The following is a 24,843-nucleotide window of genomic DNA, read 5'->3' as shown; positions in this document are numbered from 1 at the left end:
TTGTGGGAAGAGGAGATACGAGAGGAGTAGAGAAGGAGATCTTGTGAGGATTTGAGGTTGCGTGCAGGAAGGTACCGGGAGACTAGGTCACAGATGTAAGGAGGAGACAGGTTGTGGATGGCTTTGTAGGTGGTCATGGTTAATGTTTTGAACTGGAGTTTTTGGGCAATGGGAAGCCAGTGAAGGGATTGGCAGAGTGGCAAGGCTGGGGAATAGCGAGGGGAGAGGTGGATTAAGCGGGCCGCAGAGTTCAAGATAGATTGGAGGGGTGCAAGAGGGTTGGAAGGGAGGCCAGAGAGCAGGAGGATGCAGTAGTCGAGGCGGGAGATGATGAGGGCATGTACTAATGTTTTTGCTGATTCTTGGTTAAAGAAAGCACAGATCCGGGAGATATTTTTGAGTTGTAGTCGGCATGAGGTGAAGAGGGCTCGGATGTGTGGCTTGAACGATAGAGCAGAGTTGCGGGTTACTCCAAGGCAACGAGCTTGTAAGACTGTTCAGAGAGAGCAACCATCAACTTTGATGGAAAGGCTTGGTGGAGTAGTTGAATGTGGAGGAGGAAAGACAATGAATTCTGTTTTGTCCATATTAAGTTTAGCAATCGTGCAGAGAAGAAGGATGAAATAGCAGACAGATATTGTGGGATTTTGGTTAGTAAGAAGGTAATGTCAAGTCCAGAGAGGTAGATCTGTATATCATCGGCATAGAGATGATACTGAAAGCTGTGGGACTCTATGAGCTGTCCCAGGCCGAAGGTGTAGATGGAGAACAGCAGGGGTCCTAGAACTGAACCTTGGGGGACATCAACGGATAGAGGGTGGGATGAGGAAGTGGTGTGAGTGGGAGACGCTGAAAGTTTGGTCGGTTAGGTATGAAGAGATCCAAGGTAGTTAATTTATTCAGCCATACCAGAAAAATATGGATTGCACACTTATGAAAAATACTAATGATATTGGTACTGGTTTTTCACATACATGTGAAGGGGGTCCTTATGATCCATCATAAACCCACATACTTGGCTACTTTGAGCATACATGTTTATGTGAATGTGGAGACAGGCATAAGTAACAACCAGACCATCTCCTATCTGAACAAACGATTGGGAATATTAAAATGTAACACTCTTAATGCATCTTTCCCAAACATCTGCTGTTATGGGACACTTTGGTGGCCCCTATGCACAAAAGATTGGTTTTGGCTGAGCACATTTTTTTTTTAGATTTGGATGGATGAGCAGCTTTCCAAAAAGATTAACATAAAATCCGTATACAGTAATTAATCTATATCTAGGTCAATGGTCACATTACACATATGTTACTTACTGGAGGAATGGTTTTCCCTATATTGGGAAGGGCTACTTGGGGGCCTTTGGAAGACAGCTGGCTGTTAGCGGTGCTTTGCGGCAACTGTATTTGTTGCAGGGGTCTGTGTGCGGCAGGCGAGTCACTTGGTAATATATTTTCTGCTGCTTCACTTGGAGGAGAGGGTTTCTTTTTTATCTCAGATAATTGCGCAGGTTCATTGGATTGCACTGGTTTCTCTAAAGGCTTTTTCTGATCCACTTGTACTGGAGGTCCAAGTGCTTGTCCAACTTGAAAATAAGGGTACCTCAAAGCCTGGATAAGTGAACAGATGGCATACAAGAATCTCTATTCAGAAGTCAAAGATTTCCATTACCTCTACATTACAGAACTGAACATGACAAATACAAAAATAAATGGATGCTGTTTTAGAATGTAATTCAAAATATAAAAAATACATAACCATACAACAAAAAGCACAGGGTCTCTTCGGCTACTTTTAAAGCACAAAGCACATAATAAAAGAAGTAAGGTTGTACATAAGAGAGGGACATGGCAAGTGAGCTATATGAGCAGCGGAAAAGGTATTTTCTTTTTTTATTGTTAAGTTATTCTTTTATTCTGCCGTTTTCTGCAGGGAATTCAGCAAAAAAAAAAAATCTGCAAGATTTGGTGTGAATTTGCGGCTATCAATTGTGCCATTTTACTACTTGTCGCCGTACCCCTAAGTTGATGAGTAGTGGCATGTTAACAGAAGTAAATAAATGGATGTAAAATCTTTGTTATTAAAGCAACAGTAAAGAAAGCACAGAAGTTATTTTCCTCTGGAATTAATATTTATTTTGCTGGTGGCCAAGTGTGGGGCTCATCCAAGGTGGTGGCACTTAGGCTATGTGCGCACGCTGCATCTTTGTGTAACCACAAAGATGCACGTTTTTGGTCCCAAAAAACGCTCCCTCAGCATGCATTTCTTGACGCGTTTTACGGCTTTTTTTTTTACAGCATTTTTGCCCAGTGCGCTTTTTAACTCAAATCTATTGACTGGAAAGCTCAAAAACGCTGGCAAAAACGCAGAAAGAACTGACATGCTGCATCTTTTTGGTCACCTCAAAGACGCAGCCAAAAAAAAAGCTGCAATGTGCGTACAGCAAAAATGAAATCTCATGGACTTTGCTGGGGAAGGAAATGTATGCAGTTTTGGGACCAAAACTGCACCCAAAAAACACTGCAAAAACGCAGCATGCGCACACGGCCTAAGCATTATTTGTCTCCTGTTACAATGCAAGCAGGTATCTGCAGCGAACTGTCTCACAGCCCAGATACTGGCTTCTGAAAAGGAGGGCAATGGGGAAATAGCTGATATCTCAGGTCTATATATACAGTGGATGAAATAAATATTGAACAAGTCACCAATTTTCTAAGCACATATAATTAGAATAGGGAAAGTGAGGTTTATAAGTCATTTTTTTTAAACATTCATATTAGTGAATAGCGTTATACAGGGAAGGTTAGGCAGGGAATTTGGGCATCCAGGTATCAATGCTGCTAGGTTGGGAGGGAATAGGAGACCTCACAAGTTCCCTTAAATAGTACACAATCTAACAAATCACGGTACCTACAACTGCAATTGCTGCTCTGAAAAATGACATATACATAGATGACAAGACTTGCCGTGCAAACCAATATGCTTTAATTTAAGTTGTAACAAACTAAAATGCAATGCGGCAGATTTAAAAAAAAACAACAAAAACCCAAAACATTGCTAGTAGTGTGTTTTATGATGCCTTATTGACTTTCAGCTAACATGTCTGCAGTGTTATTTGCCACAAAAACAGCACCAGGTAAAACACTGTTTCCTTATATCCCTGTGGGTGATGTCGCCTTCTTTGATTGCTTTTCATAAAATGACTACAATAAACATACAAGGGATTACGGTGTTCTGTACCTGAATGGCGGTGGGCCGTTTCTTGGGATCCCACTGCAGCATGTCTCTCATAATTATTAATGCCTCTTCGCTAGCGTTTGGGATGAGAGTTTTCAAATTTATAGGTACGCACTGAGGGAAGCGGAAATTCATGGCAGCTGCAAGCTGATATCCTTCAGACCAGTCGCTCTAAGGAGTAGAAATATGGATTATGTACATAGCCTACGTTACACTCTACATGGTCATTTATAAATTTTTCATATCTTAAGTGGTACTTAGCTTCTCGGGTTGACTGCTCTTTCTTCTCTTATACGTTTGCAGTTTGTGTCCGGAGCAGAAGCCAAAAGTAAGCTCAGAACAGATTCTACTGTATGCCAGGTTTACTCCCATTGTAATACAATCTAATTGCTGCAGTATACATGTATTTTTCAAAATATCTCTGCCTTGAAAATGGACATGTGCATGTGATCATTGATTGTTAAAAAAAAAAAAAGAAGACCAAAGAGGGACCACAAGAGCATCCAAGTATGGGCGCTTTCACACTTGCGTTGAACGGCATCCGTTGCTATCTGCCGCCTTGAGGAATTACAGTAACCGTTGCAGGAAACTGTTTTCTTCCTCATAGACTTTTATTAGCTTCGGATAGCAACGGATGGCCTTGCGTTGAATCCGTCAGCCGAGACAGCGTTGCATCCGCCTGGCGGATGGAACGCTGCATATAGCGTTTTTCTGTGCTTGGCGGACTGTCAAACGCAACCTGCAGGATTCTGTCGGCGTCCGTTGTTTTTATAATGGACGCCAATGGTAACGGATTCCGTTAGAATCCGTCACTTGACGGATTCCGTTATCGCATCCGTCTTTACACAACTGCGCATGCCCAGATGTGTAAAGTAAAAAAAAAAAAAACTACAACGGATTGCGTTATTTTGTACGATCCGTTGCATCCGTTGTGCCACTATATGCAACGCATCCGTTGCATCCGTCACACCACGCAATGCAACGGATGCCGTTCAACGCAAGTGTGAAAGCAGCCTATGATCGAATGAAAGAATTGTATTTAGCTATAACATTTACGGTTCTTTTTTTTCCTTTTAAAACCAGACATGTATTTAAAGGGGGTTTCCAAGCTAAATACAAATTTATGCAGCCACTCTATAGGACTACAGATTGCTCAATCCTGATAGCTGTCAGGATTCCCATCCATTGATAGCTCGAGTAGTGGTCACGCGATCACAAGGATGAGAGTTGTATTCTTGAGGTCATGTGCCAAGAAGCCTCTTGTTTGCTCCTCTTATTGGAAAAGAAACAGAAAAATTTGACAATCAGATCAATAAGTGATGACCGCTCAAGTTGGTGATAGAGGGAAATATTGACAGTGTGCATATTGCACACTTTCAAGATTTGCTATCTACATTCTTAAGGAGTGACTGCAGAAATTCCTGTTCAGCCTGGAAAATCACTTTAATACCCAAGTCCCAACCAACTACAGCTGATTGGTAAAATTCTCAGTAGCAGGACACTTTTTAACCCTCCTGACAAAAGATTGTAAAAAATGGTAAGTAGCATGATAACATGCATCTACAGATATGAGTCTAGGCCCCGAGATCCTCGTCCTCCATTTCATACCCAATCATGTGTTGTGCTTAAAAAACTGCAGCATAAACTGCATGTGTCCAACCTTTAAAAGACCTCATTCAGTCGTGTTTTGCACGTGTATATTCTATCCATTTTTTAAGAGATAGAGCACGTACCTTTTATAGTCTATGTTGCTGTACATATTGTCCTTTATGGACCAAGTGACTAGAAAACTCAAAAAGAAAAGAAAACCAAAAAAAACACTTGTCCATCAATTATCCAAATCACAGATCAATCTTTGGGATAAAAAATGTGCCCTGAAAACCATCTGTTTCCTCCAACAGCGATCAGATTTTTATTGTTTCAAGGGACTAGAATGACTTTTCAAACTAAGTACAAGTGCTCGATCCATCAGGGCGTGGTCAATCATTTAGGTGCACCTTCATTTAAGTGCGGCTTCTTTTCCCTCATTTTTCTTCTCTTTGCTTCATAGAGCTTGCTGCTTGCACCTCAAGAACATCTCTAGAATCCGCCCCTTTCTCACAATGGAAACGACAAAAACAGTCACCGTGGCCCTGATCCACTCTCGCCTTGACTACTGTAACTCTCTATTAATTGGTCTCCCCCTTATTAGACTCTCTCCTCTCTGGCCAACCGCTACTCGGATGCCTCTGCTCTGTGCCAGTCATTGCACTGGCTGCCCATATATCACAGGATCCAATTCAAACTGCTTGTTCTCACCCACAAAGCTCTCCACAATGCGGCACCCCCCTACATCTCCACCCTCCTCTCTGTCTATCACCCCACCCGTTCACTACGCTCTGCAAATGACTTTCGACTAACATTCACACTAATTCGAAACTCCCACTCCCGAATCCAAGACTTCTTCCGAACTGCACCAAACCTCTGGAACGCTCTAACCCAAGAAGTTAGGACGAATCACAACTTACTCAGCTTCAGACGCACCCTAAAAACGCATCTTTTTAGGGTGGCCTATCACAATCCCTAGCCAAACTAATTTCACCTAATACCTCCAACTTCTCAGAAACTTACCCCACGTCAAACTCCATGGCACCCAAATGCATCTCAAGGCTCTGGCCAACTGATCCAGGAAGCCATTACCATTATCTATCCCCCATTTTCTTGAGATGGCTGGACTGTCATTGTAAATAAGCACTTGTACCTTGTCCTTCCCCCCCCATCTCATTGTAGATTGTAAGCTCACGAGCAGGGTTGTCTTTTTTCCCTTTAAATATTGTATTTTCTATAACCGTTACTCATTTGTATATGATCCTCCTGAATTGTAAAGCGCTGCGGAATATGTTGGCGCTATAGACATAAAGATTACTATTATTATAGAGCCAGAGAAGGGTGGTGATAGATTGAAAATGAGAACGTGGAAAGCTGCACGTCAATGTTTTGCCACACCATAACACTTGAGTCTCTTTAATGAGTAGCAGAAAATCGGATGTGTAGTTATTCCTCTTTTTCTCATAAAAAAAAACATCACACTGACGAAAATCTGATCCCGAACACTATTGAAAATAGGTCAATTTTTCATATAAGAGAAAAAAAAACACTGATGTCTGAATAAGGCCTTACTCGCAAAAATATATATATTTAAAAGTAGCGTATTTATACAGTTACTCAAATTTTAAGGCACAGTTTTCCCAAAAACATTTTTTTTTCTATTTTAAACTTCTTGTTTCTGTCATATATTCAATAAATCATTAAATAAAAGGAGCACACTTACTTTCTTTGGGGTACCTAGAACTTGGCAAATTTTGAAGATTTCATCAACCTCACTTGTTCCTGGGAAAAGTGGTCTAAGTGTATATAACTCGGCCATGATGCTGCCAACTGCCCATATGTCTATCGGAGAGCTATACACTAAGGACCGTAGTAACACTTCCGGAGCTCTGTACCTGTAAGAAACAAAATCCAGGAATTTAGTCGTACAGAGGCTCTTCACAACCACACAAGGTAAGCCTATCTCAATGCTAAGTGCATAAGTCCTATCATTAATGTAATAAGTAGCACAACTAAGCAGAACTCCAGATTCTTTCCATATATTTCTGTTGCAATCTATGAATAATTTCAATCCAAGTGAATATGTAAAACATACCATCGTGTGGACACATAATCTGTGTAGGGTGGTTGAGATCGCAGCTCTCGAACTAATCCAAAATCAGCAATTTTTACAAGATCAGGACCCATACAAAGAAGGTTTTCTGGCTTCATATCTCGATGAAAAAACCCTATTTGATATTTAAGATAAAGATGTCAGTATATTTGACTTCATTCAACAGATGAAAAAAAAACAGTGACAATATAAAGTAATGACACATTTATCAGCAGGGAAGGTACTAGCACTCAGAAAAGAAGGAAAAAGAAGCCATAGGAGAAGGAAATATCAGGTGAAGAGTACAGAATACTGCAGTAAACAACTACAGGGTGGGCCATTTAGATGGATACACCTAATTAAAATAAGAACGGTGTATCAGGAGTGGGAGAAGAGGGTTGCATTGACAATCCAAACACAATGGGCAGCACTTTGAACACATTTTATAAGTGGTCATAAAATTGTAAATAACGAATGAATGAAGTTACGTTAAAACCAAGCACACCATTGTTTTTCAGGTGAAATTTTCAATAAGTTTGATGTGTAGCCCTCTTCCCATTAAAAAAAAATAAAGTTTGATCCAAAAAGCCTTCTTCAAAATGGCCACCATGGTCACCACCCATCTTGAAAAGTTTACCCCCCTCCCATATACTAATGAGCTTCAAACAGGAAGTTGATATCACCAACCATTCCCATTTTATTTAGGTGTATCCATATAAATGGCCCACCCTGTACTATGATCACTAGATAAACATTATTGCTGGTAAAATAATGTTTAGGGTTGGTCCAAATGGTGCAGCAAAATACACCTCAGCAAAGAAAAAAAAGTTGTGGTAATTCTGTGGATTGAGGCAGAGTTAATATTTCTTCGCTGCATTGAGTTATATCTGCAGTAAAACTTCTTAGGATGAGTTTACATCTGTAGTACAGGTACGTTTCTGCCAAGGAAGTTGCATGAGATTTCTTCACATCCTATCCACTATGCTGGCTCTGTAATACACGTCCCCATCCACTATGCTGATTATGTAATACATGTCAGATATTCTGCACACCATTACATTGGGGAAAATCAGAATGCAATTTTTTTTTAATAAAAATGTGAAAATTAGTTGTCTAAGGTGTACACATTAATATGGTTAACTTCCCAGTCTCATACAAATGCTCTCTATAAGGTGTAGTACTGGATAAATCCATTATATCCATACATTCACTAGCCCCCAATATATTATACACATATACACACACTGGAGATCCAAATTAGAGAACAACACACAATTCCCTGAATGCTAAGGTCATTGTGTAGTCCTATGTGATTAGATCCTAACATGAGTAAACTAGCAGCATTTTAAGCTTATTTCATAAATTGTATTTATTGTAAACCACATAATAAAAATGTAAATGAGATAAATGAAAAAGAACATGGATCAAAATTAGAGAACTCTTTCAGTTACCTGCAATTTATTGGTGTTAATCTGGCACCTGGTGCTAATTTCCCTAATTATCTGACAAACCATATTTAATTGACAGCCTAATCTTCCAGTTTGCACTGACTATGCAAAAATGGTGTGCTGTTCCAAAGTGACTGAAGCCTCCCAGCAGCAGGTTGTCCAGATGTAGGCCAAAGGGGTGACCCTATCAGCCATAGCAAGAGAAGTTGGTTGTTCCAAGTCTGTTATTTTGAGAATATTACATCTTTACAACATCAAAAACTTTTTCAAGTCCCCCAAGAAGGCTGGTCGCCCTCAAAAGACAAATGCAAGAGGGGACAGGATAATGCAGAGAATCTCCATGGGTAATTGTTTCAACACTGCAGCTGGAATTGTTCGCCAGTTCAGCACTGAACAAGGTAAGGATCTGTCTCGTCATACAGTGTCATGACATTTAAGAGCATTAGGACTGAAACCCCAGACTGCAATGACCAAACCTCTCATTAGCAGAAAGAATGAAAAGGCTAGACTCGCCTTTGGTGAGGAGCATGTTGTGTGAACAGAGACAAAGTGGTCCACAGTTCATTTTAGTGATGAAAGCTGGTTTGATCTATTTGAGGCTGATCGGAAACATTACATTAGTCGACAAACTTGGGAAAGACTGAACCCAAAGTGTGTTACAAAGTCAGTGAAAGGTGGCGGAGGAAGTGTCATGGTTTGGGGAATGTTTTCTGCAGCAGGAGTTGGACCTCTCATACAGCTACATGGCAGAGTCAATACAAGTGTGTATCAGAACCTTCTTCAGCAACACTTAGTTCCTTACTTGTGTTCATTACTTAATCAGCCAGCAATTTTCATGCAAGACAATGCCCCCTGTCACAGAGCAAAACAGGTAAAGCACTTCCTTGAAACAGAAAACATCGAAACAATGAAATGGCCAGCACAGAGTTTTGATCTAAACCCAATAGAAAACCTCTGAAAAATCCTTGGTGACAAAGTTATGGCCAAGAAACCCACAACAGTCAAAGAACTGTGGAAGAGACTGGGACAAGAGTGGACCAAAAATCACACCAGCGCAGTGTGAGAGAATAGTGATGTCCTGTGGCTGCAGATGTGCTGAAGTCATTCAAAGCAAAGGCCTGAACACTTCCTACTGATTGGTGTCTGTTGTTACCTTCAGAAAATTTAGTTATCTCTCTCTTTCCTATTGTCATTGTTGTTCTCTAATTATGATCATCACGTTTTGGACAAAATAAAGGATTTATGTTGATAAACTTTGGATCTTTTGTAAAACACTGTTCTAGTGGCATGGTGTACCCCTTACAAAAAAACTTCAAATGTTGATTAATGTACTGTAGATTACATTATTTCTGAAAAAAGCAAGTGATCATACATTGTTTTCTAATTTTGATCTCCAGTGTATATATAGGAAATATTATCCTATGTAATTGTTCCTTTCTTTCAAAAAATTTAGGATTTCTTCTCCTTAATTACATTAGGTTATGTGACCTTACAGTGACAGACCTTCCTGAAAACTCTGAAAACTATATGATGTCATGTTCTCTGATCAGAGTTACCATCTAAAATCACCAGAAGTTCCTGTATTATGAAATGACATGGACTGTAGCACTGGAGTTCTCCAAATGAATGGACAAAAACACTTATCATAGTTACTGATGATTACTGCACAGCAACTCGCACATAAATATAATATAGAAGATGAGAGTTCAGCCCCGTCATCACATATTTAAAATATATTAGCTAACCCCTTGAATTTTTCAACCTTTTTTCACCTTAAAGGCTTCAAACAAAAAGATAAAAAAAATTAAATTTTATGGTGAAGAAACAACAAGTGGGACACAATTGTGAAATTGAACGAAATTTATTGCTTATTTTAAACTTTTATAAAAAATAAACTGAAAATTGGAGCGTGCAATATTATTCATCCCTTTAAATTAATATTTTGTAGCGCCACCTTTTGCTGCGATTACAGCTGCAAGTTGCTTGGGGTATGTCTCTATCAGTTTTGCACATCGAAAGACTGAAATTTCTTCCTTTGTAAACAGCTGGAGCTGAGTGAGGTTGGATGGAGAGCGTTTGTGAACAGCAGTTTTCAGCTCTTTCCACAGATTCTTGATTGGATTCAGGTCTGACTTGGCCATTCTAACACCTGGATACGTTTATTTGTGAATCATTCCATTGTAGATTTTGCTTCTTGTTTGGGATCATTGTCTTGTTGGATGACAAATCTCCGTTCCAGTCTCAGATCTTTTACAGACTCCAACAGGTTTTCTTCAAGAATGGTCCTGTATTTGGCTCCATTCATCTTCCCATCAATTTTAACCATCTTCCCTGTCCCTGCTGAAGAAAAGCAGGCCCAAACCATGATGCTGCCACCACCATTTTTGACAGTGGGGATGGTGTGTTCAGGGTGATGAGCTGTGTTGCTTTTACGCCAAACATATCATTTGGCATTGTGCCCAAAAAGTTTGATTTTGGTTTCATCTGACCAGAGCACCTTCTTCCACATGTTTGGTGTGTCTCCCTGGTGGCTTGTGGCAAACTGTAAAAGACACTTTTTATGGATATCTTTGAGAAATGGCTTTCTCCTTGCCACGTTTCCATACAGACCAGATTTGTGCAGTGTACGACTGATTGTTGTCCTATGGACAGACTCTTCCCACCTCAGCTGTAGATCTCTGCAGTTCATCCAGAGTGATCATGGGCCTCTTGGCTGCATCTCTGATCAGTCTTCTCCTTGTTTGAGATGAACGTTTGTATGGACGTCCGAGTCTTGGTAGATTTGCAGGTGTATGATACCTTCAATTTCAATATGATAGCTTGCACAGTGCTCCTTGGGATGTTTAAAGTTGTGGAAATCTTTTTGTAAACAAATCCGGCTTTAAACTTCTCCACAACAGTATCATGGAGCTGCCTGTTGTGTTCCTTGGTCTTAATGATGCTCTCTGTGCTTTAAACAGAACACTGAGACTATCACAGAGCAGGTGCATTTATACGGAGACTTCATTACACACAGGTGGCTTATATTTATCATCATCAGTCATTTAGGACAACATTGGATCATTCAGAGATCTTCAATGAACTTCTAGAGTGAATTTGCACTGAAAGTAAAAGGGGCCGAATAATATTGCACGCCCCAATTTTCAGTTTATTATTTCTTACAAAAGTTTAAAATAAGCAATAAATTCCGTTCAACTTCACAATTGTGTCCCACTTGTTGTTGATTCTTCACCATAACATTAACATTTTTATCTTTATGTTTGAAGCCTGAAATGTGGGAAAAGGTTAAGAAATTCAAGGGGGCCGAATACTTTTGCAAGGCACTGTATATTGTGAATATATCACATCATATTAATAAAGAAATAGATGACTACACAATAACACACAGACCAACAAGCAATGTCCTGGGGAATAGTCCAGTAGTACAGTCCATAGTTCAGTGAATAAAGCAAAAGTGGGGTGCAAATAAAAAAAAAAAAAAAAGCTTACCATGCTTGTGTACAAAGGCTAAACCAGAAAGCACCTGAAACATAATGTTCCTTATTTCATTCTCAGTGAACATCTTATTCTCTCTGGCAGAATGCAGAAATAAGAAAGCAAAGAAAACAGAACAAAAAGAGAGGTAAAGAAAAGAGAATCTTCTTCAAGGACATTTGATACCATTTTTAATTTGTGTCACCAGATCATAGACACATGGATCTATATGGACATCTTGGGCAGATGTGTGTCTGGTGATCAATGAGTAGACAGTATGATATACACATAGCGGCCCCTCTATTACATACACTCCTCTAGTACTGGACAGGAACTCAATTTCATTATGATGTGAATTTAATAAACAGTTTGGAACATATAAAGGTTCTGATCCATTCAGCTGAGCGGTATCACATGCCGGCGGCCGGGCGCTCAGCTGAGCACTATCACATGCCGGCGGCCGGGCGCTCAGCTGAACGTTCGGCCACCGAGAAACAAAATAAAGTTTCTGTGATTTAAAAAAAAAAAAAAAAAAGCGCATGCGCAGTGAAAAATAAAGGTTTCAATCGCTCAAAAAAACGTTACATGCAGCGTTCCTTCCGCCCGACGCAGCGTCAAAATAACGACGCTGCGTCGTCCGGCGGATGCAACGCTGACACTTGCGTTACAGTGCGTTGTCCATACAAGTCTATGGAGAATAGCGCAGTGCGTTAATGGACTGCGCTATTCTCCATAGTGACGGACTGCGCTGAATGTAAGTGTGAAAGTACCCTTAGGAGTCAAAATAGTGCCTGAAGGCAAAAAAACTAGAAGCTGAACTACATAGAAGTAAGAAGTAAGTATAAATATAAAAAGTTCAGAGAGACAGTCAGGGAGGGGTGTAGTTATAGGACAAAAATTGAGTGCTTCTTTGAAGAGTAACCATTGTTAGTACAAGTGAAAAATAATAAACTTTGTAATATATCTTATCAGAAAAATCTGCTTCTTTCTCCACCAGGACTGATCATTACTTTTTAAAATTCTCAATTCACAGATAAAATCTATGTTCAGTGATGACAGAGTTTTACATTACATAGATAGGATCTTCTCAGTGGCAACTGTCATGTTCTACATAGGGGGGAAAGAGACAGAGCTCCTCCCCTTCTACATAAAATGTCATAAAAAAAACAACTGCCATCTTCTCACTCAGTCATTTAAAAATCTGTCTTCACTGAATACAGATTTTACCTGGGAATTGAAAATGTTGAAAATAAATGATCCGTCCTGGAGGAAAAAGAAGCAGTTTTCTCAGATAAGATATTGTACAAAGCTTCTTATTTTTACAATTACTGTTGATTTGTGTAATAAAAATGAAAATTAGCCTTTAAGTACTCCACTGTTGCAATATGATTGGCTAGTTAGATATTTGCATTAATAAACCAGTACACCAGGGTACCTAATAAAGTTGCCATTTTGTGTATATGCTACCTATATCTAAATGGTATCAGTGACCCTCTTTGAAAATTGAGACATGCAATAAGTATTGTTACAACACAAGACAAGTGGGTATTGTTTCTTTGCCCTTAAAGAGGTTTTCTTGGAGGACATAAAATGTAATGATATATATTAAGACCAGACTTAATCTACTGTTTTATTGTTTTATATTTAAATCACCACATACTGATTATGAGAGTCAATATTACATTGTGTGTCTTTAGGACTCTACTCGCCACTGAGAGCAATTCAATAGCAATGGTTCTCAGTAACTTCAGCTCATTATTTATGAATCGGAGAAAACCCCTTTAAGCAGATTCTGGTCTTTGTATGACTTAAATTATATACAATTATTCATCTTAGTATATTCAGTAGCTGTCCTGCTCTCTCCGATTAAGAAAACCAGATAGCGCCCCAATTTCACCATTTAAGACTCATCGACCTGAGCAGCCCTTAAAGAGTTGCCCCAATAGTTGGTGGCAGTGCCAATTAAGACATTCACCACTTAGAGGCATTTGTAAAGGTCATGTGTGACTCTGTACAAACCTACCGTGTTTATGGATAAAGGCTAGCCCCTGTAATATTTGATACATAATGTTTCTGATGACTGATTCAGGAAACAACTTATTTCTGTGAAAAGACAAATTAAACAATTCAAGTAATGCTTCAAATTGTCGTACACTGGATCCTGACTTTACCCTTAACGGACATGCATGAATCTATATACTTTATCCATTTTTAAATTTTTTGGGGATTTTTTTTCTCGAATTCTCCTTTTTGCTACGAGGAATATTACTTTAATGTGGTAAGAGCTGATTTAAAGAGGTGGATCACTAGTTAGCATAACTGGCCACATCGATATAAAGTTCAGAAATAAGGTTTTTCTTAAATACCTTGTGTTGGCAAAAGTGCCTCTGAGCGGCGCTATTGCAGTACGCTCATCCCCATTGCATGACCTCCGGGCTCCATGACCTCTGAAATCTGGTGATGTCACATCAACTTCCAATTGTCCCGACATCACCGAGGCGAGACCCAGTTTCTGTACGTAACTGAGCTGAGGGTGGAATTTCACCGTTCGTCACATCCCAGCATCGCTCCTGCTTGCGGCACTCTGCAGCGGAGGGAGGGCACGAGATGCTGGGCTGTAGCAAGTGTTGAAATTCCACTGACAGCCCAGTCACTCAGGGAGACTGGGGCCAGCCATGGTAATGCTGGGTCAACTGGATGTTGAGGGGACATCACCGGATTTCAGAGGTCACGGAGCCCGGAGTCATGCGATGGGGATGAACGGACCACAATAGCACTGCTCAGAGGCACAATTGCCAACACAAGGTATTTGAGAGAAGCCTTGTTTCTGAACATTATATCGATGTGGCTAGTAAAGCTAAGTAGTGAACCACCCCTTTAATCTGGAGTTGACCGATCAGTTTACACATTTAGTTACGCAGGGAACCCTTAGGCTATGTGCGCCCAGTGCGTTTTTCGCGGCGTTTTTGCGCGTTTTTCGGGTGCGTTTTTGGCCTCAAAACTGCATGACTTTGCTTCCCCAGCAAAGTCTATGAGTTTTCATTTTTGCTGTCCGTACACAACTTTTTTTTTAAGCTGCGTTTTTGAGCTTGAAAAAAAAAAATGGACATGTCAATTCTTTCCTGCGTTTTTCTGCGTTTTCCCCCCATACAATGCATTGGAAAAACGCAGCAAAACGCAGAGATCACAAACACAGCAAAACGCAGCCAAAAACGCGCCAAATCGCAGTAAAAACGCATGCGTTTTTTGACGCGTTTTTTCGACGCGGGTGCACTTTTGTGCGTTTTTAGCGGCCAAAAACGCAGCGTCAAAAAAACGCAGTGTGTGAACTTAGCCTTAGAGGTTTCACTGAATCAACAGAAGATCAAACCTGTCTGATTAAAGACAATGAGCCTGATTCATCAAAACTGTCATGCCAGAATTCTGGCATAAAAGTTTTGAAAAGAAGTCGTTAAATTTAGATGCAAGTCACAATTGTGCCTAAATTTTGTGACTTTTGGTGTTTTCTGCCAGTTTCTCCTAGCGCCGACACAATAAGCGGGAGCTGTGGCGGACCAGGGTTGTGGCAGGGGCAGGGCGGGGTGTGATAGGGGTGGCATGTCACCGCTGTAGCATTCCATAGGCTGAAAATCTCACTCCAGTATCTGGCGTACAGCACAAAAGGTTTACAGCACTCGTCATATCTCCAGACTCATGTAGAGGAATGCACCTCTTTAAAAATCTGGTGCGTCTGACTCCAGAACACTCCTTCATCAAGACTGGTGTGAACAACGCTAGTCTTGATAATTTGTGCTGAATAGGTTTTATGCATTCAAATTTAATTCACTTTTCACATTTGTAAACTTATACCGTTTTTTTTTTTTTCATTTTAGGAAAAGTACAATTTTTTGCATAGTTTCTCAGGGAGTTACTTGCCAAGTTGTTGCGGCCATAAAGTTGTGGCCAGATATTAACTAGTAATCAATAGGGCCTTATAAAAACACATTTGTTCATTTTTAGTATTTTTCTTTTTTAAGAAAAAACACTATGTACAATATGGAGTTTTTTACAGCTATATTTGAACAGACTTCTGTATAGGAAAAAAATGTTGAAAAACAAACAACTCACAAATCAGAAGTATGTGACTAATAATGGCACCCAAAATTGTTTGTAAAAAAAATTATATATATGAAAATGCAGCATGCTCACTTCACAAAAATGTGTATGATGGAAGCCTAGGGCCTCATTCAGACATCTGTTTTTTCCACCTACGAGAAAAACAGACTAATGTTTTTGTACAAGCGTTGATCAGAGTTTGATCAGCGTGTCATCAATTTTTCTTGTATGTGGAGAGAAAAAAAAAAAGTATGATCCACCTTCTGACAATCTGTGAAATTTAGACCCCACGCGGATGTCATCCGAGTGCTGTCCGTTTTTTTTTTCACGGATCCATAAACTTGTTTTTCCAATTTTAAACCAACCCTTGTATCAAAATCAAATATGTCTTGGTTCGGTAGATGTCAGATCTTCAAAATTAATATTCTTCCGAGAATCCTATACCTCTTACAAGCTCTTCCTGTTAGAATTCCTACCATCTTTTTAAATCTCTTTGCTTGAGTCAGAACTCCTTCATCTGGGCTTAAAAGGCAGCTAGGCTCAAACATTAAATTCTCTGCAGACCAAAAGAGGTGGTATAGGTCTACCAGATGTCAATCTTTACCATCTAGCACAGGGGTCTCAAACTCGACTGGGTGTTTGGGCCGCCGCACAGAGGGAGAAAAATTTGGGGGGCAGCATTCTTTGCAGGACAAAGTGACATTTTTATTGGTACCATATATAATATATTTTATTGTTTTTTACACACCTTTGGATCACTGATTTTGAACATTTCACTTGTTTATTATAGCAAACGTGCACATTTTGTCTAAATATAAACATTTTTTTTTATATATATATATTTTATCCCTTTCTTGTAACTAATAGTCTTACAATTAGCACTATATAGAAATTTTGACCAACATCTTTTAGTAATGTTCCCCATATTGTTGTAACGTGCCCATCCTTGTCCCCTTGTAGTATTGTGCCCCATCCCACAGTAATGTGCTCTTCCTTGTCCCCTTGTAGTATTGTGCCCCATCCTACAGTAATGTGCCCCATCCTAGTCCCCATCCCAAAGTAATGTGCTCATCCTTGTCCCCATCCTAAAGTAATGTTCCGCATCCTTGTCCCCTTGTAGCAATGTCCCCATCCTATAGTACTGTCCCCATTCTATAGTAATGTGCATGAAAAAATGATTTTTTCAGTTGTGTGTGTTTATTTACTGTAATTTACAGATTAATCATGGAAGGTATCTCGGGGAGACGCCTGCCATGATTAATCTAGGACTTATTGGCAGCTATGGGCTGCCAATAACTCCTTATTACTCCGATTTGCCAACGCACCAGGGCAAATCGGGAAGAGCCGGGTACAGTCCCAGAACTGTCGCATATAATGTATGCGGCAATTCTGGGCTGCTGCTGACTGATATTGTTAGGCTGGGGGGCTCCCCACAACGTGGAGCTCCCCATCCTGAGAATACCAGCCTTCAGCCGTATGGCTTTATCTGGCTGGTATTAAAATTGGGGGGGACCGCACGCCTTTTTTTTAATTATTTAATTATTTATTTCACTGCACAGTATAGACCCGCCCACCGGCTGCTGTGATTGGGTGCAGTGAGACACCTGTCACTCAGCGTGGGGGCGTGTCTCACTGCAACCAATCATAGGCGCCTTTGGGCGGGGAAAGTAGGGAATACGAAATTGTTTAATGAGCGGCCGGCTTTTTCAAAATAGTAAAAGCCGCCGCAGCAGTGTGAATGCCGTGCAGCGCCGTGCCGGGGATCGGGGATCGGTGAGTATGAGAGAGGAGGGGAAAATGACCGACAGACTGTGAGAGAGGGACAGAGATAGTGACGGACCGACAGAGAGAGAATAGAGACCGAGAGGGAGAGACCGACTGACAGAGAATGGTGATTGACAGATATTGTGACACATCACTCGTTTCCAGTGTTTTAATAGCTAGGTCGTTCTGCAGGTCCGGATCGCTGTTGCGTCGTTGGCCAGGTTTGCCTGTTTGACAGCTCACCAGAGACTCACCAGAGACTTTGTAGCGATCCCGGCCAGGTTGGAATCGCTGGTGGGATCGCTGAAAGTCTCAGTGTGTAAAGAAGCCTTTACATATCTTTTGGGCTTGTAAAACACTCCAACCATTCTGGTCGGGAGAAAAAGACATTATACATAAATTCACAGGGTTGTCTGGAGAGATGGGCACTGCCTTGTTCTCGCTACATTACTGCGAGATTCCGAATACTTTGCGTAAAATGTTTCGATAATGGCCGCTCGTGACGGTATACCACTTTTCTGGACAAAATCCGATTGGCCATGCATTTCTTTATGGGATGTCAGAAGTCAATGATATGTATACGGAAGACCTGATTTCTTCTATTCAGGATACATATCCCAAATTTTGGGATTCATGGTTTACTGGATAGAATTTCAACAGACAACTGAGTATATAGATCTGTGGTAATCGTTTTGGGAGATTAATAGGATTACATATTCTGTAACCTCGGACTATGTAAACCTTTCAGACTCTATTTTTTTTGTTTTCTTTCCCTCCTCCTCTCTTATTTCACCCGCTTCTCATGTTTTTTTTTTTCTACATATTTGTGCTCTTTTGCTTTCGAGAAAAACTTTGAAGATTCAAATCGGGTTCTGGCTATACCACTTGATAATATATGTTTTTGTATTGTCCATCCTCGGTTTCATTTTTTAAAGGTTTAATTTGTATCATGTCTGTAAACATAAATGTTACGAATTGGTTGTTTCCTTGTCTTGTTTTTCTAAAATGAAGAATTATAAAAAAATCTCTCTCTCTCTATCTATCGAGATATATTAGTACAGACCAAAAGTTTGGACACACCTTCTCATCTCTAGAACAGCTATTAAGAGGAGACTTTGTGCAGCAGGCCTTCATGCTAAAATAGCTGCTAGGAAACCATTGCTAAAATAGCTGCTAGGAAACCACTGCTAAGGACAGGCAACAAGCAGAAGAGACTTGTTTGGGCTAAAGAACACAAGGAATGGACATTAGACCAGTGGAAATCTATGCTTTGGTCTGATGAGTCCAAATTTGAGATCTTTGGATCCAACCACCGTGTCTTTGTATAAAAGGTGAACGGATGGACTCTACATGCCTGGTTCCCACCGTGAAGCATGGAGGAGGAGGTGTGATGGTGTGGGGGTGCTTTGCTGGTGACATCGTTGGGGATTTATTCAAAATTGAAGTTATACAGAACCAGCATGCCTACCACAGCATCTTGCAGCGGCATGCTATTCCATCCGGTTTGCGTTTAGTTGGACCATCATTTATTTTTCAACAGGACAATGACCCCAAACACACCTCCAGGCTGTGTAAGGGCTATTTGACTAAGAAGGAGAGTGATAGAGTGCTACACCAGATGACCTGGTCTCCACAGTCACCAAACCTGAACCCAATCGAGATGGTTTGGGGTGAGCTGAACCGCAGAGTGAAGGCAAAAGGGCCAACAAGTGCTAAGCATCTCTGGGAACTTCTTCAAGACTGTTGGAAGACCATATCCGGTGACTACCTCTTGAAGCTCATTAAGAGAATGCCAAGAGTGTGCAAAGTAGTAATCAAAGCAAAAGGTGGCTACTTTGAAGAACCTAGAATATAAGACATATTTTCAGTTGTTTCACACTTTTGTAAGTATTTCATTCTACATGTTTTAATTCATAGTTTTGATGCCTTCACTGTGAATCTAGTATATATACGGCGCGGTGGCTCAGTGGTTAGCACTGCAGCCTTGCAGCACTGGGGTCCTGGGTTCAAATCCAAGGACACCATTTGGAAGGAGTTTGTATGTTCTCCCCGTGTTTGCGTGGGTTTCCTCCGGGTACTCCGGTTTCCTCCCACACTCCAAAGACATACAGATGGGGAATTTAGATTGTGAGCCCCAATGGGGACAGTATTGCAAATGTATGTAAAGCACTGTGGAATTAATAGCGCTATATAAATGAATACAATTATTATTATTATATATAGCCATGTGAGAGCTTGTTTTTTGTGGGACGAATTGAACTTTGAATTACACCATTCATTTTATTTTAATGTGATACACTGGAAAGCAGGAAAAAAATGTCAAAGTGTATTGAAATTGTGAAGTTGCAAAAAAAGTGCAATTCCACAATTAGTTTTTGGGTTTTTTATTTATCATATTCACTATATGCTAAAACCAATTGGCCAATACGATTCTCCAAGGGAGTACGAGTACACATATACCAAACATGCATATTTTGGTTTTTTTATTTAAGTGGTGAAAAAAAGTTTGGAAATGTGTACGAACATTTTTTTCTGCTTTTGTCACCATTTTCTGTGCCTCATAACATTTTTTGGGACCTAAAGTTGTGTTATGGCCTATTTTTGGTATTCTGAGCTGACATTTTTACTGATACCATTTTGGGGTAGATAAGATGTTTTGTACGCCTTTTATTGAATGTTATTGCAATGTTGCGGAGACCCACCAAAAAATTAATTCTGTAGTTTTCTTCTTACAATGTTTCGGATTATGTTATTTTATATTTTGATAAATCGGACCTTTATAAATGCAGTAATGACAAATATGTGTATTTTTAGGTTTTTTTAATGGTTTTATGTGTAATGAGATAAAAGGAGGGTGATTTAAACTTGTGTGTGTTGGTTTTTTTTTCCCATAATTTTTTAAAAAATATTTTCCCCCAATTTTTATTCTATTTATTAGTCCCCTTAGGGGACTTGAAGCTGCGACCGTCCGATCATTTGTGCTACACATAGCAGTGCATCAGAACCGTTCTGTGCAGCAGAAATCACAATCTCCTATGAAAGCCGTTGTTCACAGAAGAATAGTAATGATGGAGATAGGGGTCACCAGCTGATCCTTGCCTGTCACGACAACCATTCAACGTCCTGTAATCACGTCACGGGCATGCAGATGGGAGCAGGGAATGACACCTACCCCTGCCAGTGCATTTTAAATCCCACTGTAAGAGAGTGACAGCAGGATTTAACTGGTTAACAGCCACAAATGGAGCTCCAATCCAAAGGAGGCTTTACGAGGCACATGGCGGCTGATTAAATCAGCCGTCATGTGCAGGGAAAGAGGTTGGCTCAGCGTGCGAGCATGCATCAAAGGCTGGGACAGGACCTTTGATGAACCAGTACGTCAAAGGTCTTGAAGGAGTTAAAGGCAAATAAAGCATATGTTGTTTTACATTGTTTCTTAAAACTATTTGAATCATTTGGAAGTCTGGATTATGTTTATCTCTTAGTTTATTCAACTCTCAATTTTATTCCAAACAAATACATTTTTTATTTTGGCTGCTGTTCTAAGTAACAATTTACAATATAAATTTTCTTTTTTTCTTTTTAGAAATATGTCATAAACTGGTTATCCAGTGTGTAAAAACATCAGCAAATGGCCTCAGCACCCACTTGTTTAACCATCAGCATCATGACTTCCACTGCCGAGGCATGATGCCAATAGTATACCACGTGATCACTGACTGGCGTTAAGTTACAGTTCTAACCAGAAGTTTACATACACTATTTACAAAGACACATCTGCAGGTTTTTCTCATTATCTGATATTAAATCAGAATAATCCTTTCCCGTTTTAGGTCAATTAGGAACCAAAATTATTTAGATTTGTCAAATGCCAAAATAATGAGAGAGAATGTTTTAAGACATTTTTATTACTTTCTGCAAAGACAAAATTTTACATACGTTTTATTAGTATTAGGTAGCATTGTCCTTAACTGTATGACTTGGGTCAAACGTTTTGGATATCCTTCCACAAGCTTCTCACAATAGTTCGTAGGAATTTGGGCCCATTCCTCCTAACAGAACTGGTATAACTAAGCCATGTTTGTAGGTTGCTTGCTCGTACCTGCCTTTTCAGCTTTGCTCATTCATTTTCAATAGGATTGAGATCAGGACTTTCTGATGGCCACTCCAAAACATTGACTTTCTTATCCTTAAGCCACTTTGTAACCAGTTTGGCAGTATGTTTCAGGTCACTGTCCATTTGGAAGACCGACTTTCGCCCAAGCTTTAAAGCTCCTGGCTGATGCCTTGAGATGTTGCTTCAGTATTGCCACATAATCTTGTTTCCTCATGATGCCATCTATTTTGTGAAGTGCACCAGTTCCGCCTGGTACTACTACTACTACTACTTTAGTGTAAGTAAATTTTTAACTTTGCAGAAAGTAATCAAAATGTCTTAAAACATTCTCTCTTATTTTGTCATCTTGTAAAATCTGTTTTAGTTTTTTTTTTTTTTTTTTTTAAATTTAATTGAACTACCTTAAAGGGGTTGTCTACTACTAGGAAAACCCCTTCTGATTCAATATGTTTTCCTCAGGGCAGGTAAAATAATTAAGACTATACTCAACACCTGTACCGGTGCCATTCCAGTGGTGCTGAGACTCGCAGTGTGGGGGCTCACGTGAGGTTGTGATGTCATGTGAGCCCCACATCCAATCAAAGCCAGACTCCTTTTCCCCACCTTTGGACCAAATGAACAATTAACAGGAAATGAGCGCTTTGGCTGCACTCACTTCCTGTTGATTTACTCGTTTGGTCCAAAGGCGGCGAGAAGGAAGCCAGAGCTGACTGGACGCAGGGCTAGCGTGACGTCACAACCCCACTTGAGCCTTCACACCGCGAGTCTCGGCACCACTGGAACAGTGCTGGTACGGGAGGCGAGTATAGTCTTTATTATTGTACCTGGGGCAACAATGTTGAATCAGAAGAGGTTGTCTTAGTAGTGAACAACCCCTTTAAATTAAAACTCCATCCGGAAGCTATCTACAAGGTCACAGGTAAGAAGTGCCACCACCCTGTGTATGTAAGCGACAATCTCCACAATTATAAAGATGCAGCATATGTTTTCTTGCATATACAACTGCACTAGATCGGTGGAAAAAAGCTCATGGGTTCCACTGTTTTTTGGCTATGTCTACATAACTCAGGAATACCCACCAATGTGTTAGAAAGTAGTGGAATGATATAAGATCTTACCTGTCTTTCATTAGCTGATAAAGATTTTCTTTCATATATTCAAACACAAAATACAGCTGGTCATTCTCTCTGATCACCTCTTTTAGCTTGATCACATTAGCATGATTAAGTTTCTTCAAAGACTGGAGAAATAGAGTAGAAACATGCTGCTGTGTAAAAACTCCACAATTTGCCATAAAAATGTACATTTTTCCCATAAACAGAAAAAAAAAACCAAAACACAACTTGCAGATATGGTGTTAATCTGCAGATTAATAGCATTCTAAACCCGTGTGGCTGCCATACTGAAAGTCTGGCTACCGGGAGGAGATTAACTTCATTCCCGCCTGGCAGCCTTTGGTTTTCTATCATAGAGGCACAGCTTCAGTCACCGCTCAGTACCTTGAGCGGTAAGTACAACTACAGCACTGACTGACAACCGATTCAGCAATGATGTGCTGCACCACAAGCGGTCAGTCAGTGGCGTGGTACAGTTACAAATGCCGCTCACAGTGTTCCGAGCCTGTGCCGGCTGGGCTGCACCTCTATGACTGACAATCAAAGGCTGCCAGGCAGGAATAAAGTTCATCTCCTCCCGATAGCTAGTCTTTTAGTGTGGCAGCCAACGGCTTAGAATACTATTAACCTGCAGATTTACCCCATATTTGCAGGTTAATAGCGATTTTTTTTCTCTACATACAGTAACAGGTTCACTTTAGAGAGTAACTAAACCTTTATTTATAAATGCCTTCTAAAACTCTGCTTTTCCTAACTTCATTTGCCTGTCTTTAGCTGCAATTATATCAGACTGTGCTAATTTAGAGTACAGATGTTAATTTATGAACCTGAAGAAAAAAAAATAGCAATATCTATAAAACGTGAAATCACCTACCCCCCTTTTTCTTATTAAAAAATAAAGAAATAATAAAAAAAAAAAACTAATTTGCTATCACCACATTTTTCATAAAAGTCAGATCAAATCATTGTATATTCCCTAAAATGAAAATCTTGTTTTTCATAAAGTCAATGAAGGTGAATATGGACGTCAACAGCAGATCAACAATGCTGTCAGCTTTAAAAAAAAAAATTAAATTACATGTTAAAAAGTAATCAGCAGGATTGTACCCCGCAAACTATTTATATGCATGTGCAACTTTTTAAAAGACAAGGCCAGCAATTCTTTACATGGTTAGTCTGTTCTTCTGTTACTGAGAAATTATCATTTGATTTGATATGTCATAGCTCAGTTTTAGGACTCTATCCGGTGACTTTGTGCAGCATGGTCAATTCTGCTTCCTGTTGAGCTGCAGCCAGTTTTGTCTCTGTCCAAATTCTGATGGTTCTCTTGTCCTTGCTTTCCTTTTTCTGGTTTGCTTCTCTTCAGTTGTTATCCATTTCCTATTTTGGTTCTGTCCTACCACATTTTGGGTTGGTCATTTGATACTCAATTTTCTCCTACCTTCTTTACAGACTATATTTCCAGGTGCATAGGTGTTTGGCGTTCCTGCTCCTCAGTTAGGGGTTTATCCTGCATGGTAAACTTTCTTTTCTATTCGTTTGAGTGTCTGGGAGTTTTCAAGTATTCCACTTGTTTCTTGGTTGTGTTTATTTTCCCTCTGTCTATCCTTCGTATACATGTTAGTTGCACACCTTGGGTACTCATGTCTCTCAGCATACTTCCTTTGTTAGCATTGTGTCACAGCCTTCCCTTTGGTTCCTGAGGATGTACGAGAAACCCCTTGACGGCCTTTCAGGTAGCCAGGTCCGAGGAGGTTTAGTTGTGTTAGGGTCTTTCCTAGCCTGTATGGGGCAAAGTTGGGTGCAGGTGCTGCAATTCACCTAGTTAGTCCTTCTCTCCTCTGTTACCCTTGTGAGTGTGTAAGCACGTTAATAATAATAATATGCATATGAGACTTAAGAGTAATT

General features: G+C 40.0%; 1 protein-coding gene across 3 annotated transcripts in view; it reads right to left on the bottom strand.

Annotated features, from left to right (window-relative positions):
- The window catches only part of MAK (male germ cell associated kinase), a 116,821-nt gene that overhangs the window by 34,022 nt on the left and 57,956 nt on the right, over positions 1-24,843 (bottom strand). For 2 of the 3 annotated variants that reach the window (XM_075314762.1, XM_075314764.1), the window contains exons 4-9: positions 22,939-23,060; positions 11,860-11,942; positions 6,926-7,058; positions 6,554-6,725; positions 3,247-3,414; positions 1,323-1,616 (exon numbers count right to left, since the gene is read on the bottom strand). In XM_075314762.1, coding sequence (XP_075170877.1) covers positions 1,323-1,616; positions 3,247-3,414; positions 6,554-6,725; positions 6,926-7,058; positions 11,860-11,942; positions 22,939-23,060 — 972 coding nt within the window. Of the gene's footprint in view, positions 1-1,322; positions 1,617-3,246; positions 3,415-6,553; positions 6,726-6,925; positions 7,059-11,859; positions 11,943-13,867; positions 13,948-22,938; positions 23,061-24,843 lie in introns of all 3 variants that reach the window. The other variant, XM_075314763.1, reaches the window with a different exon arrangement.

Source organism: Anomaloglossus baeobatrachus, chromosome 6, assembly GCF_048569485.1.
Source record: "Anomaloglossus baeobatrachus isolate aAnoBae1 chromosome 6, aAnoBae1.hap1, whole genome shotgun sequence".
Lineage (NCBI taxonomy): Eukaryota > Metazoa > Chordata > Amphibia > Anura > Aromobatidae > Anomaloglossus > Anomaloglossus baeobatrachus.
The sequence above is the reverse complement of the archived record's forward strand: the minus strand, read 5'-3'. Positions and strand labels throughout refer to the sequence as shown.